The sequence below is a fragment of the Notolepis coatsorum genome (assembly GCF_963971535.1).
Source record: "Notolepis coatsorum genome assembly, chromosome: 17".
NCBI classification, from domain to species: Eukaryota; Metazoa; Chordata; class Actinopteri; order Aulopiformes; family Paralepididae; genus Notolepis; species Notolepis coatsorum.
This window is the reverse complement of record NC_140181.1, coordinates 93446625-93467373: the sequence shown is the minus strand read 5'-3', so window position 1 is coordinate 93467373 and position 20749 is coordinate 93446625. Positions and strand designations below refer to the sequence as shown.

The following is a 20749-nucleotide window of genomic DNA, read 5'->3' as shown; positions in this document are numbered from 1 at the left end:
CACAATGTGTGAGATTATGTGCAAAATAAATCTGTGTTGTTTTTTTGGAGAAGTGCCCCTTTAAGTTAAGTTAAGTTCCTAAGCTAAGAATAGGTAATAAAAAAAAGTCTTATTGTCAATATTGCCTTCGAAAAGACCAAAATCCACAAGTGGTGTTGGCTAGATGGACCATGCTTTTAAGTAGGAAAATGTATTGTAGGTTTTGGTCTTGTCATAGGTTATGTTGGCAATAAGAAAAAATAACATTACACTGGTCTTATACTTAAATATTGCCACATTGAAAATAAGTAAAGGAATACTGTACAAGTTTAACATTAAAGATGAAACGTTCTTTATTATGTTTAGCCCTACTCTCAATGTCACGTAATTTTAGCATTTTGTGATTTCCTTTTGACATCAAGGTAACCTTAGCAGCCCTCAGACTAGACGGTTAATGATTCATGAAGAGGTAGGTCAGATAGATGGGGAGACAACTCACTGTCTGCAATAACTGAACTGCACCACGCCACTGTCTCTCTCTCGCTCTCTCGCTCTCTCGCTCTCTTCTCTCTCTCTCTCTCTCTCTCTCTCTCTCTCTCTCTCTCTCTCTCTCTCTCTCTCTCTCTCTCTCTCTCTCTCTCTCTCTCTCTCTCTCTCTCTCTCTCTCTCTCTCTCTCTCTCTCTCTCTCTCTCTCTCTCTCTCTCTGTCAGATAGGGTCAGCTAACAGACTGATCTGAAATGGTTTCAGCAGATCCAAGGTTTTATCCAAACCGTGTGACAACAGTGGTGTTGTTTCACTCTTTTAATTTCAAGTTTTGTTTTATTTGTCACATATTAAATGTACATTATAGTAAAAGTAAAAGAGTAAAAGAAGTAAGAGTAAAAGAGTAAAAGTTAAAGAAGTAAAAGCATAAAAGAGTAAAAGATTAAAAGAGTAAAAGTAAAAGACTAAAAGAGTCAAAGTAAAAGAGTAAAAGAAAAATAAGTAAAAGAGTAAAAGTAAAAGAGTAAAATAAGTAAAAGAGTAAAAGTAAAAGACCTAAAAGAGTAAAAGTTAAAGAGTAAAGGTAAAAGAGTAAAAGTAAAAGAAGTAAGAGTACAAGTAAAAGAGTAAAAGAGTTTTACTGCACTAGTCTGCACTGCTCTTGTGTTCATAAAACTTTCACCTAAGCCCCTTTGTTATGTCTAACCACTTCGAATGGGAGTTTCAATCACTCAATATATTTTCTTAACATGTCTGAATGACTTCCGACAGTGTCCTTTCCTCACACAAGGCTACGTTCTAACGGGTTCTAATGGTTCCGAGGGGCTTCGTTTTGGCTTTGAAGTTTGTTGTGTTGAATGCTTAGTATTCTAACGTCCACCCATGTACGAAACACACCCTACTAGTGATGTCACCACTTCTCTACAAGCCGGGGGAAGAACATGTATTGTGTCTCACTCTCACCACCACGATCATCGTAAAGAGCCCTGATATCTAAAGACTTTTGACCAGAGCCATATACAGACAGAGTTTGATCATCACAGGACTCGGTGGCAGACATGTTAGATAACTCGATACATCACCATTGTGATGTTCAGGAGGGAATAATGTTAGGCACATCACCATGGCGATGTTAAGAACAGCACTGTTGCGGCCAATTGAGGCCTGGCACAGAATGTTTGTGTAGTTCTCTTGCTTCCAACATGGCTGCCTGTAACCATTGGCAACCACATTTGAAAGAAAACATTGGAAAAGTGTGGTATTACTGTTCTACCTGTAAAACACCAAGATATAACTTATTTTTGTTTATATATTTCTCATATATCAACAGATAAGCAACCGCTGTCTCTTCCAACATGGAGGGAAAGTGGACATGTATTAATGGCTATAGTCTCTCTCTCTCTCTCTCTCTCTCTCTCTCTCTCTCTCTCTCTCTCTCTCTCTCTCTCTCTCTCTCTCTCTCTCTCTCTCTCTCTCTCACCTTTCCAAAGGTCCCTTTACCAATGACGGTCAAGAAGTCAAAGTCAGTGGGCTTGGCACTGAAATGAGAAGGGAATCAAAATCAAAATCAAAATCAATCCATCAATATGGACTGGCAGGATCTCTCATAACCTCCAAAACATCAGCTGAATATATTGTCCTGAGGATACTTTTAAAGGAACACGCCAACATCATGGGAAACCGTGCTTACCGTCTTCTCCAGAGTCAGACAAGAAGATAGATGCCAATTTCCTCTCTGTGCGTTCAGTATAAAGCTATCCGGCTGAATGGAAGTGGATACGGATCAGCGAGCCTAGCTTAGCACAAATGAATGGAAGTGGATACGGATCTGCTAGCCTAGTGTTTTTGGCAAACAGCTAGGCTAGCTGATCCGTATCTGCTTCCATTAATTTGTGCTAAGCTAGGCTCGCTGATCCGTATCCACTTCCATTCAGCCAGATAGCTTTCTACTGAACGCACAGAGAGGAAATTGGTATCTATTTTCTTGTATGACTCTGGAGAAGATGGTAAGCACATTTCCCATAATGTTGGTGTGTTCCTTCAATAAGAGCTCCATATTGTTTAAAGTGATGTGAGAGTTAGTGTCTGTAGGATAAAGTGACATCACAGCTACTGACTGTGGGTTAAAGTCATATTAGAGTTAGTGTCTGTAGGTTAACGTGATATCACAGCTACTGACTGTGGGTTAAAGTCATATTAGAGTTAGTGTCTGTAGGTTAACGTGATATCACAGCTACTGACTGTGGGTTAAAGTCATATTAGAGTTAGTGTCTGTAGGATAAAGTGACATCACAGCTACTGACTGTGGGTTAAAGTCATATTAGAGTTAGTGTCTGTAGGTTAACGTGATATCACAGCTACTGACTGTGGGTTAAAGTCATATTAGAGTTACTGACTTATGTCAGTTAATGACGATGGGCTAAAGTGAAATCATAGTTACTGACTGTGGATTCGCTGAAGGCCCCAGGTTGACATCATCAGTAGAAGAAGAGGACGTTCTGACCTGAGGGACAAATTCATATAAATTACATTACCCAGAGGCAACATAAAAACACATTAACAACCAAAAACAGCTACAGACCACATTAAAACTGATCAACTATACACATAGGACTGATGTAAAAATAGGTCACATGGAGGTAATTATATCCTCGAATGACAAAAAGGAAGTGACGTGTTACTTTGTGAACACATTGTCCCATTTGCACCAAACCTGACAAATATGGTCTCATGGTGGCGCTATTGTCATGAAACTAGAAATGTTAACTACTCCTCAACGACTTGCCCGATCATGATGATGTTTGAAATATGTTGTTACTTTGTGATATCCTAGAGATGTCCGACGTAAAACTATATGACCACCATTTACATTTATCAAAAACTACTCCTCCCAAGCCATTCACACGATTCCCACTCAACCTCATGTGTGGCATCTACTGACCACCTTCTTTAAAAGTTGCATAAAGGCAGTTGATAGGCCAAACTGTTTGACCAGATTAGGGGCCGTCGGGCATCCCAGGTTTACATTTTACATTTAGATTTTGTAATTTAGCTGACACTTTTATCCAAAGGTTAGGGACATCAAAAGGTAACCAACAGCATATGTCTAGTTTAAAAACACATATATTGTAAATATGTACAGGCCTAATATAATCATACGACAGAGGTCAAATAATAAACACAGTAACTGTACATACATAGGCTTAATATACACAAAGTACTGGAAACCCATAAACTATACACAGGCCACACAGGCCACACAGGCCACACCACAAAGAAGTTGCATAAAGAATATACACTGGCCCAATAGAAAAGCACATGAACAAGGAATAATAGGTAACAATTACGTGATCCTTTAGGCTGAAATGACTGATCAAGAGGTCAATTTACAGTAAACCAGAGAGAGCAAGCCTCTGGTTGGCAGGTTTGGACACCAATGTATTTTAGTGTGGAAATACCTGCTTCTTTCATATGTAACTAGTCAGCATACTAGTCAGTGATTATTTAAGCATTATACAACGGCATGCAAATTTCTCGATTCTGATTGGCTGAAACAGTCAATTTACACGTATGTATTCTTCACAATTCCACGCTCCTGGTCCCAGGACCCGCCCACAACCGAATTACAATCACTCCGCCGTACGGATTTTTAGGAAAAAACAAGATGGCGGACAATAATCTTTAACAAATGGATATGTTGATAGCGTCATAACGACTAAATATAAATCGATTCTGTCACGGCGAATGTCTTAGTTGCTTAAACAATGTTGGATGATGTAATTGATGGGTCATGAGTCATTGTGGAACAAAATAAAAATCGCGCGGATTGATTGATTGATTAATTTGCAATTTAAAAAAAAATAATATTCTTCTCCTTTCTATAGAAGCAACTGGGAGCGCTGTTTTAAGTGAGGGTGGACTGAATGGATATGGTGATAGCGTCATAACAACTAAATGGAAAACGATTCTGTCACGGCGAATGTCTTAGTTGCTTAAACAATGTTGGATGATGTAATTGATGGGTCATGAGTCATTGTGGAACAGAATAAAAATCGCGCGGATTGATTGATTGATTAATTTGCAATTTTTTTTTTTTTTTACCTACTTTCAAGCAGCTGGGAGGTGCGCTGTTTTAAGTGAGCATGGCCTATTGAATTGATTGATTGATTGATTGATTGCTAATTTTATTACTGTCCGCCTGGTTTCCAACTGGTTAAGTTTAGGCCCTCTTTCGAAGTTGGTTAAGGTTAGAGTTTGTCTTTAGAGCAGGGCGATAGACCACCAGCCCTGGTTCCAAACTCTAACCTTAACCAACTTCGAAAGAGGGCCTAAACTTAACCAGTTGGAAACAAGGCGGACAGTAATAAAATTAGCAATCAATCAATTCAATAACCCACGCTCACTTAAAACAGCGCACCTCCCAGCTGCTTCTATAGAAAGTAGGTAAAAAATAAATAAAAAACGTATTTTTTCCTATAGGGCAAAGAAAACTTTTTTAATTTGTTTTACCTACTTTCTATAGAAGCATCTAAGAATGAAGTTCTATAGAAAGTAGGTTAAAAACTAAAGAAAAGTTGGATGTGTTAGTTGGTTGGATGTCTTAGTTGAAAGACAGTTGGATGTGTTAGTTTGTTGGATGTCTAGGTGAAAGACAGTTGGATGTGTTAGTTTGTTGGATGTCTTAGTTGAAAGACAGTTGGATGTGTTAGTTTGTTGGATGTCTAGGTGAAAGACAGTTGGATGTGTTAGTTTGTTGGATGTCTTAGTTGGGAGACAGTTGGATGTGTTAGTTTGCTGGATGTCTTACTGAGAACCGTTGGATGCACTTCGGATCTGCTTCCACATGGAGGCAACTTCCCTTGTAAGCATCCCTTCCCTTGTAATGCTTAATTTTACATCACGCGCAGGAGTGGTTTGTGAAAAATAAATTTTAAAGTTTATTTTTCACAAATCACGACTACAAGTGGTGTAATGCTTTTATACAACTGCCACATTCATCCAACCTTATTGCTATACAATAAACACACATTAATCGAAGATTTATTGAAAAAACCATCCGCCACAAAAAGTAGTTCCCACAACAACAAAAAAGAGAAGTTGCCTCCATGTGGAAGCAGCTCGGAAGTGCATCCAACTGTTCTCAGTAAGACATCCAGCAACATCCAGCAAACTAACACATCCAACTGTCTCTCAACTAAGACATCCAACGAACTAACACATCCAACTGTCTTTCACCTAGACATCCAACGAACTAACACATCCAACTGTCTTTCAACTAAGACATCCAACCAACTAACACATCCAACTTTTCTTTAGTTTTTAACCTACTTTCTATAGAACTTCATTCTTAGATGCTTCTATAGAAAGTAGGTCAAACAAATTAAAAAAAGTTTTCTTTGCCCTATAGGAAAAAAAAGTTTTCTTCGCCTTTTTTTTTAAATTTTTTTAAACCTACTTTCTATAGAACTTCATTCTTAGATGCTTCTATAGAAAGTAGGTAAAAAAAAAAAGATTGCAATTAATCAATCAATCAATCAATTCGCGCGATTTTTATTTTGTTCCACAATGACTCATGACCCATCAATCCAACATTGTTTAAGCAACTAAGACATTCGCCGTGACAATCGGTTTTTATTTTATGTCGTTATGACGCTATCAACATATCCATTCAGTCCACCCTCACTTAAAACAGCGCAGCACCCAGCTGCTTCTATGTCTCTCAGTCTGACTCTCCTCCGCCGTTGCAGACAGGAGTGTGTGTGTGTGTGTGTGTGTGTGTGTGTGTGTGTGTGTGTGTGTGTGTGTGTGTGTGTGTGTGTGTGTGTGTGTGTGTGTGTGTGTGTGTGTGTGTGTGTGTGTGTGTGTGTGTGTGTGTGTGTGGGTGTGGGTGTGTATGCGACCGAGTGAGTGTGCCAGACAGTGTGAGAGAGTGAGCTCTGCAGTCAGGGGCAAGGAAGGGGAAGAAATAAAAATAAAAATAAAAAATGCAATTAATCAATCAATCAATCAATCCGCACGATTTTTATTTTGTTCCACAATGACTCATGACCCATCAATTACCTAATCCAACATTGTGTAAGAGACTAAGACATTTGCCATGACAGAATCGGTTTTTATTTAGTCGTTATGACGCTATCAACATATCCATTTGTAAAGATTATTGTCCGCCATCTTGTTTTTTTTTTAACTCGCACGCGGAGTGATAGTGATTCGGTTGTGGGCGGGTCCTGGGACCAAGAGCGTGGAATTATGACAGATACATACATGTAAATTGACTGTTTCAGCCAATCAGAATTGAGAAATGTGCATGCCGTTGTATAATACTTATTTACAACACTGGGTAAACTGTTGATATATACTGCTATGAGTCATACCAAGAAAAATGACTTATAACAAAACACAACACTACAACAAAACACAGCATAACATTACATAACATAACATAACGCAACACAACACAACGCAACACAGCGCAACATAACACAACGCAGCACAACACAACATAACACAACGCAGCACAACACAACATAACACAATACAACAAAACACAGCATAACACAACATAACATAACGCAACACAACACAACATAACACAACGCAGCACAGCACAACATAACACAACATAACACAACGCAGCACAACATAACACAACGCAGCACAGCACAACATAACACAACGCAGCACACCACAACATAACACAACGCAACACAACACAACGCAGCACAACACAACACAACACAGCACAACACAACACAACACAACACAGCACAACACAACACAACACAGCACAACATAACGCAACACAACACAACATAACACAAAGCAGCACAGCACAACATAACACAACATAACACAACGCAGCACAACATAACACAACGCAGCACAGCACAACATAACACAACGCAGCACACCACAACATAACACAATGCAACACAACACAACGCAGCACAACACAACACAACACAACACAACACAACACAACACAGCACAACACAACACAACACAGCACAACACAACGCAGCACAACACAGCATAACATGTGAACTCTTTCATTACATTATCCATGAACAACAGCACTCACATTACAGTGTGCCATAGTTATGGTCCACTCTGTGTCCACCGCGGTCCCTACATCAGTGTGTCACAGATCTGTCAGGGGGAATAGAATAGATTAGAATAAAATAGAATAGAACAGAACAGAACAGAACAGAACAGAACTGAACAGAACAGAATAAGTCAAGTGAAGTTAAGTTAAACTTTATGTATGGCGTTTTAACATTCGCCAAAATGCTTGATTGTGATTGGTCAATAGCGCTCGGTTGCCCCTGACAGCGGTCAGTTATTTCTCGATAACGGACCGCTGCTATGGGCAACGCGCAATAATGACCGCTGATACGGGTAACACAGCGCTATTGACCAATCACAATCAAGCATTTTGGTCGCAGACAGTCACGAAAGCTAAGCTCAGCATATGCACAGCTGCACTCATCAGGTAATCAGACCACACACCTGCCGGCTGCCGGCGATGACGGAGGAGCCACAGAACAACTGCGTCTGCATTTGATCTCGTCTTGTCGATGGTGTAAAATGAATTAGGTATATTGTTAGTAAGTTAGACATGTAACAAGCGGGATAATGTATAGCTATACTCGGTCATTGACGCAAAATAATTGACCTTCACTGCGTTTAAAGAACACCTCGGCGCGGCGCCTCAGTGTTCTAAACTCCGTGTCGGTCAATTATTTTGCGACAATGACCTCGTAGCTATACATTATCCCTTACTTAATCCACGTGGGGGAAATTATTCCTCTGCATTTGACTCATCCTAACTATTTTAGGAGCAGTGGGCAGCCGCAGTCAGGCGCCCGGGGGACCGACTCCGGTTGTAACGCCGGTACCTTGGTCAAGGGCAACGGCAGGAGTATGTACTGTACCTACTTAGTAAAGCATGTCTATTGGTGCGGGAGGAAACCAGAGCACCCGCAGGAAACCCACACAAACACGGGGGGAACGTGCACAACTCCACAGAACGTCCCCCTGTCAAACCTGTTACCCCTGTGCCGTGAGGCGACCGTACTATCCACAGTTAAGTAACTGTAGTAGCATAGAATAGAATAGAAATCAATCAATCAATCAATCCAATCAATACGCTGAGCACACAACACCTGAGGTGTTTAACCCTTTCACTACCACACTACAGAAGGTTAACCCTTTCACTGCCATGTGTGGTTTGAAAGGGTTAACCCTTTGTCGTGTGGCAGTGAAAGGGTTAACATTCTGTATTGTCACCGTGAAAGGGTTAACCCTTGGTGGTGTGGTAGTGAAAGGGTTAAGCAACATTCCTGAGGCAAAGCACACACACACACACACACAGAGAAACAGTTGTGATGCTCAACAATGTTCCATAATCCATATTTATTGATTATCCAGCAGCTCACATTACAATCACTGTTGTGAAGGATCAGATTAAACCGAATATATATATTTATTTATGGATATATATTTAATAGTATTTGTATATCGTTTGATATCCCCTGTATATTCCTTGTACAATATGCACTGAATATCCCTTTAGTCTACTAAACAGCCCATAATAGTTTCATTCTACCATTGGACGAGAACCTGGCGCCAGCAGCCATACCCCTAGGTTCAAGTTCAATCGTGCCGACCAACATGTCGTGGCAAGCCCGGTTCCGCGTAGGAATACGTCTGGCGAAATACGAATGGTACTATTTGTTCACAGCGCATATATATATGGCGCAAGTAAAGTAGAACTTTCTTTTAGTCCATTAGTTCTTTACCCTCCAACCTAGTAACAGACGCGAAGCCTCACCCACGACGCACGTGTGGTGCAGTAAGGCCTACTTGGCCTCAGAATAGGCATTGAGATATCGTGTGGATTAATAGTTGAATTGTCATAGTTTGGCACTATACCGTCGAGTTGGACGTATTTCTATTAAGCTAATAATAGTCTATTATGTATGGTGCATCGTTCGGTTAGAGTTATAAAGTGAGCAGCACCCCCATCGTTCCTGACGTTATCTGGAGTCTTAACCAGGCTGGGCAGACCACTTTTGGTGCTTGCATCCGAGGAGCTCCGGGCCAGGACGAGTGGACCTGTACATTGGATTACTTTACCCGGACGACGGCGAGCCTTCCACGGCTTGGATTATCTACATGCTTTGGGTGCTTTGATTATTCCATGGATAACGGCCAACACTGCTGAGTGTTGGAACTACCCCCCGGAGAGGAGTCCAGGTGAGACGGCGCTCTACACCAGTGAGGTCGCCTCACGTCTCTCCGTTGTGGACCGGCAGCTACCGTCCACCAGAGGGTCCAGCTGTATTCATCTGCGGACCGAGGTTCTGTGGGCATCGTGTTCAGGACTCTGAATTCTCCCAAGAAATCGTCGGCCAGATGGGATACCGCCAGCGGCTCTTCTAACCCCCCCTCCTACTGTCTTACAACCAGCGGGACCCCCCCCCCCCCCCTTAGTGTATCCAGCTATAATCATTTAAGTACCATCGCTATAGTTCCCTAAAGAACCGGGTTGTATACTTACTCCCTGCGTAACCAGAGATTGGACATTCAATGTTGATTTACCTACGAATACTCATTTGCCATACAAGTGCATTTCAAATCATAAATGTCATCAAGTGAACGTTGTATATACCCTTTGCTATATAAAATATTCGATTTGTACATTTGTGTGGACTTCGTTTCATCAGGTGGGAAAGTGTTCATCATATCTATATCATGTACTGGATGGCCAGAAGTTAAAGTACAAGAGGTAGTGGTTTAATAATACCATACTTATCAATACAGTCAGGGAATTGTACCCCTCAGTTACAATCACACTCAATTCAGACTGTAATTAATTGAGTTAGCACAAGAAGCGCTGCATCTACTTCCTCCTTGGGATATTTTGTAATGTTTTTGTGCAGCGTAACCCTGTAAACCCTATAAGAGGAAAGGTTTCTGACTGCAAGCCAAGGCCCCATTTTCTAAGACATAAAGGAAGTGTGTCAGATCCTGTGTAATAACGTAGGGTACAAATTCCACTGTCCAGGGAGCCAGCTTGGGATTCAAACCAATAACCTTATGTCACTAATCTGGTTTCATTTCAGGACCATGGTTTTTGTTTTTGCCATAAACCCTGACACAGCATGCAGCATGTGTGTGTGTGTGTGTGTGTGTGTGTGTGTGTGTGTGTGTGTGTGTGTGTGTGTGTGTGTGTGTGTGTGTGTGTGTGTGTGTGTGTGTGTGTGTGTGTGACGGTGTGTGTGTGTGTGTGTGTGTGTGTGTGTGTGTGTGTGTGTGTGTGTGTGTGTGTGTGTGTGTGTGTGTGTGCACGTGTGTGTGTGCACGTGTGTGTGTGTGCACGTGCATGTGTGCATGTGTGTGGATGCGCATGTGTGGATGTGTGTGTGTCTGTATGTGTGTGTGTGTGTGTGCGTGTGAATGTGTGTGTGGATTAGGGCTGAGGCCAAACGTTCAAACGTTCGAACCTTCGTTTGTTATGTTGGCATTCGAATTCCAAATCAACATTCTAATTTTTTATTTTTAATAAAAAAAAAAAAATCTTCTATTAATTCTGTTTAAACCAATGGGGTTTTTCTTCACAGTTGCAGATAAAGATTAGGCTACACTAATATTATAGTATTAAAAGAAACTGATGAGTTATATTCATTAAAGAAAGTTGATTTAATTGATTTAGTTGGGCTGGGACTTCTCCCTGTGCTGGTCTGGGGCTGGAAAGTTGATTTAATATTAAAAAAATACTAATTTAATCAGATTAATCACTTTATTCAAATTGAGGATTTAGTTTGAGGATAGTAAAAAAAAAAAAAAAAAATCATTATTTTTTTTTAATTAAAAACGAAGGTTCGAAAAAACCCTGACGAAGTTTGAATCCCAAAAACAGGGTTCGGGGACAGCCTTAGTGTGGATGTGTGTACTTGTTTATGTGAAGAATTTGAAGAATACACACTCACTAAATCAGGACACACTACCAAATAAGGGCATTTTTGACATCCTGATTTACTTTGATGAGCTATTGTAGTGTGATGGTTAAGGTTAGGGTTAAGGTTAGTTGCGGTTAGGTTAGGGTTAAGATTAGGGTTAAGGTTAGGGTTAGTTTCAGAATGTAAGGCTATGTAATGTCCCCATATTGTGTGCGTGTGTGTGTGTGTGTGTGTGTGTGTGTGTGTGTGTGTGTGTGTGTGTGTGTGTGTGTGTGTGTGTGTGTGTGTGTGTGTGTGTGTGTGTGTGTGTTTCAGAATCTTCTGCTGGTTCCCTCGTGCAAATCTGATCAGAGGAACTGGAAGTTCTGGTTTGGACCAAAACACTGGTACAACCAAGACATAATGAAGGACATCCTCTCTCTCCCTCTCTCTCTGTGTGTTCATATGAGAGACAGGTTTATATGATAAATATTGTTTTGTCATTCTCATGTCCGACAGTATGTGTGAGATGCTCTAGATTTGAAATGTGAAATTCGACATGCTCAGCATAATCTATAACGCCCATTTGTTTGTTTGTAACCTTTATTTTAACTCGAAGGACATTGAGGTTTCCCTCATTTACAATGACGACGAGTTTACATACACATGAGCAACACAATGAAAATGTAAAAAAAAAGAATAGAAGAAACTAAAAACAATTGCAATTTGACAAACAGAGATTTAACACCAGATGTTTAAAAGCAGAAGCAGAAACGTTAGGGTTTGTTGAAGAGCGTTCCATGTGTTGGGGGCATCAATAAGAAAAATGCTGTCTTGCCCAGATCCGAACGCGCTTGTGGAACCCTAAGAGTAAGCCAGCTGTTGGATCTGGTCTGATAAGCACCAAGACTCCAATCCAGCAAGGATGATATATATAAGGAGGGTGTTTACCACTAATGGCTTTGAAGATGAACAAGTACCAGTGGTAAATGCGCCTCTGAGAAAGAGAGGGCCAGCCCACCTTTTCATAAAGAATGCAGTGGTGAGTATCATAACTGTCACCAGTGATAAATCTAATAGCGGAATGATATACAGAGTCCAATTGCTTCAACGTAGATGCAGCTGCATGCCATTGCCTATAGATAACGTCACCATAGTCCAATACTGACAAGAATACCGCATCTACAACTCTCTTCCTACTGAGCAAAGGGAAGCTAGACCGGTTTCGGAATAGAAAGTCAACCTTCTGCCGAAGCTTGGAGGCGAGGCTGTCAATATGATTTTTTTTTTTTTCTTTTTTTATCTTTTTCCCCCTCCATTTTTCCTCCGATTTTCTCCCATCCCAATGTTAGTCGTATGCCAATTCCCAATCCCTTCCTGGTCGCTGCGCACTTACCCCCCACAGTCGGTCTGGGAGAGTGGAGGCTATCACGTGCTTCCTCCGACACACGTCCAGCCAATCACTGCTTCTTTTCACCTGGCAGCGCGGATTCTCACTGAGAGGGCGTAGCGTGTGGGAGGATCACACTATCCCCCTCAGGTCCTATCCGCACTTAGCAGGCGCCCCGACCGAACTGTAGGAGTCGCTGTTTACAACGACCCGGACCCACCCCGCCAGCTTCTCCCACCCTCTAATACAGCCAATTGTATTAGTGTGAGCGGCCAGCCAAGCTGGTGACAACCCCGGAGCTGTGAGCTGGATTCGCCTGTTCGAACAGGCGAATCCAGCTCACAGCTCCGGGGTTGGTGACGAACGCAATCTCCGCTCGGCTACCTAACCGCCCCTGTCAATATGAGTTTTGAATGAGAGCTTCTCATCAAGCCATAGCCCAAGATATTTGTAATCGGTAACTCTCTCTATAGAAGAGCCATCAATATAGATATGAGAAGTTTAGTAAAGTCCACATTTCAAAATGTGTGTGTTAAATTCACAAGTGTTAAGCTCACTGATACAGTATACATATTGTTTTCCTTCTCATGCCACTGCTATGCTCTTCCTCTCCTTTCCTCCCTCAGATATCCAAGTCTCTGAGCGGATCTCTGTCTGCCTGTCCGACATTTCCGCCTGGATGACGACCAACCACCTCAAACTGAACCTGAGCAAAACAGAGCTACTTCACCTGCCGGCTGAATCCAACCCACTGACCAACCTTTCAATCACAGTGGAGAACGTAACCGTGGCTACGTCCCCGACTGCCGAAAACGGTCCTTGACGACCGGCTGGACACATTGCCTCAACAACCAGAACCTGCTGATTCTTCCTGAGCAATGTGAGAAAGATCCTCCCCTTCCCAATTTTTTTTTATTCGTACATGGCATAGTTACAGTCCAACAGTGTCTTCAATACATATAGTTCACTTAATATGATCCACTAAATTCCATGGCCGAAAGGAACAGGAAGAAGATAAACTCTCCTTTTTCTGACAAAAGAAGCCACCCAACTCCTTCTGCAATCAACAGTCATGAAAAGAAATTATGCATTTATATGGTGCTTTTATCCAAAGCGCTTTACAATTTTTGTTGTTCACTCACACATTCACACACTGATGGCAGAGGCAACCATGCAAGGTGCCAACCTGCTCATTAGGAGCAATTAGGGGTTAAGTGTCTTGCTCAAGGACACTTCGACACACTGCCCGGGAGGAGCGGGAATCAAATGCACAATGCACTGCTAGCTGGTTTACCGGTTTGCGCCGCCACCAAGTCAATTCAACTCATACCCGCCTGAATTCCAACCTATAGCTTCTCATTGTTGCACAAATCCGCTTCAAGGTTCTTGACCTCGTATTCCACCTACCTCCGGTCATTTGGTCTCTAACTACACACACACCCTCAAGAATCTCTACGCTCTGCATCTTCCGGCCGGGCTGAGGGATCATTGAAATGAAGCAGGCTGGTGGTGGAACGAACTTCCCACCACATGTCAGAACAACTGAAAGCTGCCAAATATTCTGCCGGCGACTAAAAACACACTTTTTCAATCAATCAAAACAAATCTTACTGTCTTTTACTTTGATGTACTATGCTACTATATGCCTATACTACTACCTACTATGCTAATATGTCTATACTACTATGCACTCAGAGTGAAGCACTCAAGTTCGGCACTGCTAGACAAACAATACCAATTACCCTGAACCCAGAGACGTACCCCTCCTGCTGACTTCTTTTGGACAACTGTATTTTTTTTTATTAGCCTATACATTTATTATTCTGTATTACTTTAGTTTAGTGGGCCATTCATGTAAGTATCCTTTCCCAGGAACTATAATGAAAAGCTATAACATATCAACATATTATGAGAAAATATTATTTAACTCACGAAAGTTAGCTGTTACAATTCAAGTTTAATCAAGTTTTTTTTGTTGCATTATTTGTTCACAAGGCAAGATTCTTAATTAATGATGGATTGTTAGCATTATAGAAGATTATCATTCGTTTCTAGGTAATTAATGATTATTAGACTATTGTGACATCTTAAGTTAACACTTTTCCCGCCAATCACGTCGTACGACGGGTTTCAAGTTCATGCGAATTCTGCCAATAACGGCGTACGACGTGTTTCAAGTTCATATTTCATATTTTCGTCATGGTATTCATATTTCACTCACGGAGCCTTGTCATATGCTGCGGGAGCCATCACAACTCTGCAACGCTTCAATACTGCCACCTGGTGGCTGATCGGCGAGTTGCAACCGGAAGTGGATCTCTTGTGATACCTGTGCGTCTCCCTATTCCGTCCGGCCACTCGTTTATCGTCCCTGGACTCAAGACACACCGTGGATATGAATCTTTGCCATAACTCAATAATCCACATGATTTGGGCGTATATTAGTATTATACAAACCGGAACTGGATCGCATCGATCCACATCACATAACTGGGATCTGTTTGCTCCACTCTCATCGCTCAACGCTACGAGGAAGCTGCCGTGAGTTTCAGCGTTTTTCTTTATCATTTTCGATACAAACTGCTCTGATCTATATATCACCCATACTACATAAATCATTTAACGTCGGTCACAGAATTATAAACAACCCCCCCCCCCCCTCCGTTCACCCGCGGATGATCAGTCATAACGCTTAGGACCATGTACAGTTGACATTTTTTATATAACGTTGATCGGTATCAAACGGCATTTGATAATCTAATATATGCATTTATGTCTATATCTCACGTTATAGGAAATACTGCAGAAAACGATAAAAACATATTTATACTCTAGACGGTATTTTCGTATGAATGTGTGAATGAAAAAGTAAAACGTTCCTACATCCTGAACGATAGCTAATCGATGTTGAATGGGCCATAGTAATGTCAATTTAGCAATACAATAAAAAAAAGTTATAGCCCTGCAAAGAAGGTGAACATCTCCATAGACTTACAGTACTGGCAGATAATGGTTTAGGATGATCAAAGTGGTGGCAGAGAATGTGTTAATGAGGGCAATATTGATAGCAAGAAATGCTGCACATAATAAATTTTAGATTGTATATTATATTACAGAGAAATGGCTGATAGAGCAGAGATAGTGCATGCCTCAAGGCTGCCAGGTCAGTATGACACACCTATAACCTACCATCTAGTTGGAATCATTTCACTTACAAAATCAATCAATCAATCAACATTTTAAATTGCACCTGCAATTAATTTGGGCAAACGTAGCATGCGTAGCATACCTGATGATGCAATGTTTTGTGAATTGTAAGATTATCCAATTTTAGAAATGATTGAACTGGAAGTGACCTAATGTTTGTTTAGCTGATAAGAACATTATGTAGGTGTGTGTGTGTGTGGGGGTTATTTTAAGGACTGTCAAATGATCACTCCACAACTGTGAATAGCATTGCAATAAAAACTGACCCATTGTCACATGTGAATTAGCCTACAACCAAAGTAACCTCGCCAAGCAAGCAGGACGTTCTGAGGCAACAACAGCTCGGGGAATAGCTGTGTGGAAAGCAGCTGTTCATTATCACAAGAGGCCTAAGTAAGTATAACACTATGACCGACTGGGCACAAAAACCTAAAACATGTATCCATGCTATAAAAAGTGTATTATAGTTTAAATAGTCCACCTGTATGCTAAAACATTTCTCAGCAGAGAAACACTTCAACATAGCCTTTTTATAAAAACATTCACGATTTGTTGTTTAGACAATTTAGGAACGATCCTCTATTTCTCTATACAATGAAATTAAACAAAAACAAAAACAAAAAAACACGAACCTTCTCACTGTCTTCTACTGACCTGCACTCTTCCTAATGCATATATGCCATAATGCCTCTAATACTATGCACTCACTCACCCCTCCCTTCCTGCTGACTTGTCGGACAGAACAGAACTTGTAAGTAAGTCGCTTTGGATATAAAAGCGTTATATGCAATACTAGGCTACTTATAGAGTACAACAGAACCACACCTGCCCAACATTTCTGCACAGCAGTAATTTACTTCCACAAACGAATACTTTTAAAAAAAATCCGATTTCTGTGGTCAAAAATAGGCAAAAAAGAAACCAACCTTCTTAATCTTGATCGCTCACCTGTCTCACGTCCAGCGCAAGTAAAGAGCCTCGTCCTCCACTACCCGTCTGTCTGTCGGAGCTGCAGTCGGCCGTAGTTTCTACTATAGTGGATGATTCTGTAACAGCTCGATGCTCGAACACTGTCATGCATCGTAGGCAGGCAGTGCGTGGTTGAAGTTGCTGTGGTCGGCCGCTGACTTGGGGCCAGTTGTTCAAGTTCCCTGGAGATGAGGGGGGACAGGGAATCTGATCTCATGTCAGTGTTGAAAAGCAGAATTGATGCGAGTAGAGGTCATGTCATGGACGGGTGGCTCCAAAGTCAATCATTGGTGAAAGGGGCGTTGCCAATTTGTCTCTTTTTTTTTGCACTATTGAGACAGTTTTGACATTGACTGTGTGTGTGTGTGTGTGTGTGTGTGACGTGTGTGTGTGTGCGCGCGTGTGTGTGTGCGTGTGTGTGTGAAGCCACCAACAGTTGATACAGATAGTACTTCCGGTTATAGTCATTGCTTCACTTTCAAAATAAAAGTGGGTGTTGGGTTAGGATCATTCCAGTCATCTACCAACCTACCATTAGATTCTGACCAAAATGTCTTCACGACTGAATTAGTCTTCTATTCATTCATGTTAACTCCTGAGTTAGTCTTCTATTCATTCATGTTAACTACTGAGTTAGTCTTCTATTAATTCATGTTAACTACAGAGTTAGTCTTCTATTCATTCATGTTAACTACTGAGTTAGTCTTCTATTAATTCATGTTAACTACCGAGTTAGTCTTCTATTCATTTATGCTAATTTAACTACTGAGTTAGTCTTCTATTCATTCATGTTAACTACTGAGTTAGTCTTCTATTCATTCATGTTAACTACTGAGTTAGTCTTCTATTCATTCATGTTAACTACTGAGTTAGTCTTCTATTCATTCCAAACAAACCGCTGTCGCTGCTGGTGATGTAAAACACATCACTTCCTGTGTGCCAGATGATTTGATTTCCCCGGAATGTCCTACAAGACACCACTATTTACAGCAAACATAAAAGCATTCATGAACTGGGTATAGGTAGAATCACTATTGTGTTACATCAATTGGTAATATAGTGCGAAAATAGTGCCACTTATTTATTACTTTAATATTCATTTTCCGGAAAGGAGCCACCCTCCCTTCATTTGGGCAGAAAATAAAATGCACCATTTACCATCTACTATGCCTATACTACTACCTACTATGTACGCAAGTTCGACACTTCTAAACGAGCAATACCACTTACCCTTCCTGCTGACTTGTACACAATTAGTAAGTCGCTTTGGATAAAAGCGCTATATAAATGCACCATTTACCATTTATGTAAAAACATTTACGACCAAAACAACAGAGTGAAAAGCTAGATTTTTAGGGGCTGAGTAGGGCTGATGGGTTATATCAGTGTTGGGTCCAGGCTGATGGGTTATATCAGTGTTGGGTCCAGAAGACTAACAAGCACACATGAAAACACACACACACACACACACACACACACACACACACACACACACACACACACACACACACACACACACACACACACACACACACACACACACACACATCCTATCCTCACTTGCACTCTCTCACACACAAACAGATTACAAAAAAGGTCACTTTAAAAAACACAACTGTAGGCGGCTAGGTGGTGTAGTGGGCAAGGCGCTCGCCACCAACGCTGGAGACGCTGGGTTCGAGCCTCGAAGCTCTCGGCGTTGCTACCAGCTTGGCTGGTCGCTCATACATAATTGGCAGTGTTAGGGGTGGGAAAGCTGGTGGGTGGGTCCTGGGCGTTGTGGACAGCGACTCCTACAGTTCGGTCGGGGCGCCTGCACAGCGAGGGTAGGATCTGGAGGGAGGTAGTGTGACCTGACCTTCCACACGTTACACTCTCCTGGTGAGAGTCCGCGCTGCCAGGCTGGCTGCCGGCTGGCTGCACATGTGTCGGCGGAAAGCATGTGACAGTCTCCGGCCTCCCAGACCAACAGTAGGGGGGGGGTGCGCAACAACCAGGAAGGGGGTTGGGAATTGGCATAATGACTAACATTGGGATGGGAGAAAAATCGGTAAAAAAGGAGGGGGGAAAAAGATAATAAAAAATAAATAAAATAAAACACAACTGTATATTATTGTATATAGTACTCATTACCTTATACTTAAAGCTTAGCATTGTATTGTATTTAATCTTATTACTTTTTATTATCTATTCTATTTTATTATTCTATTTTATTATTGTATTTTTGCACAATCAAGGCGGGCATGGCCACCTTCATTTCACTACATGTCTCGTGTTTGTATGTGATGAATAAATCTCTTGAATCTTGGTGTCGTGGAATAACAGAGATAAGCTGCAGCAGTGAATGGAAAAGGCTGTGCAGGAGTCGTCACCACCACGGACAACTGTTGACGACAATACGAGCCATAGGGGGGGATGTGATATAAGCAGATGATCGAGTAGACGAGACAAGGTTTATAGTCAATATTACAACACACACACACACAGGCAAACACAGAGGCACGAGCACATGCGCACTCACTTACACAATATTACAACACACACACAGGCAAACACAGAGGCACGAGCACATGCACACTCACTTACACAATATTACAACACACACACACACAGGCAAACACAGAGGCACGAGCACATGCGCACTCACTTACACAATATTACAACACACACACAGGCAAACACAGAGGCACGAGCACATGCGCACTCACTTACACAATATTACAACACACACACACACACAGGCAAACACAGAGGCACGAGCACATGCACACTCACTTACACAATATTACAACACACACACACACAGGCAAACACAGAGGCACGAGCACATGCGCACTCACTTACACAATATTACAACACACACACACACACACAGGCAAACACAGAGGCACGAGCACATGCACACTCACTTACACAATATTACAACACACACACACACAGGCAAACACAGAGGCACGAGCACATGCACACTCACTTACACAAACATTACATTACATTTACATTTAGTCATTTAGCTGCTGACGCTTTTATCCAAAATGACTTACAAGTCAGCAGGAAGGGTACAACTCTGAGTAACAATGTTTGTCAAACAGTGTTGAACTTGAGTGCTACACAGTCTTGAGTGCATAGTAAAGACATATTAGCATAGTAGGTAGTAATATAGGCAGGGACGATTATTTAGTAGCAAAGTGCATGATAGTAAAAGACAGTACAAAGGTTCTTTTTTTTTCTTCATTTCAAAGATATCGATTGGGGCGGCTACGTGGTGCAGTGGGCAAGGCGCTCACCACGAATACTGGAGACGCTGGGTTCGCCTGTTCGAGCCCAGCGCTCCACATTGCTTTCAGTTTAGCTGGTCGTCCGTACTAATACACATTGGCAGTATTAGGGGGTGGGAAACTGATGGGTGGGGATCGGGCGTTGTGGACAGCGACTCCTACAGGTCGGTTGGTGCGCCTGCGCAGTAGAATCAGGAAGCGATGGGGGCGGCGCCCCTCCAAAGCGCAGACCCCTGACGCTGAAAGATCGCGCAGCGCAGGTGGAAAGATGCGACTGCTGTTACCTCGAGTATCGGAGGGGACTCGTGCTATGTATGACTTAGTCCACATTGCAGCCGGCTTGTGGGAGGCAAGAAACAGCGTTTGAGAAAGGGGAGGGTTGAATTGGATGATACTAAATTGGGATGGGAGAAAAATAGAAAATGGGAGAAAAAAGTGGATAAAAAAAAAAGATATCGATTGAAGAACTGATTTTATTTGAATTATTTCCATTGACCA

The 20749-nt window shown here is 41.7% G+C and overlaps 1 protein-coding gene across 3 annotated transcripts in view; it reads right to left on the bottom strand.

Annotated features, from left to right (window-relative positions):
- The window catches only part of sgk2a (serum/glucocorticoid regulated kinase 2a), a 62227-nt gene extending 45129 nt beyond the window's left edge, over positions 1-17098 (bottom strand). Inside the window, exons 1-4 of one of the 3 annotated variants that reach the window (XM_084334024.1) lie at positions 16953-17098; positions 7546-7613; positions 2909-2967; positions 1945-2002 (exon numbers count right to left, since the gene is read on the bottom strand). In XM_084334024.1, the coding sequence (XP_084190150.1) occupies positions 1945-2002; positions 2909-2967; positions 7546-7560 (132 nt within the window). In that variant the 5' untranslated portion in view covers positions 7561-7613; positions 16953-17098. Of the gene's footprint in view, positions 1-1944; positions 2003-2908; positions 2968-7545; positions 7614-12803; positions 12850-16930 lie in introns of those variants that run through there. The other 2 variants (XM_084334025.1, XM_084334026.1) reach the window with 2 other exon arrangements.
- Between the last annotated feature and the right edge of the window lie 3651 nt (positions 17099-20749).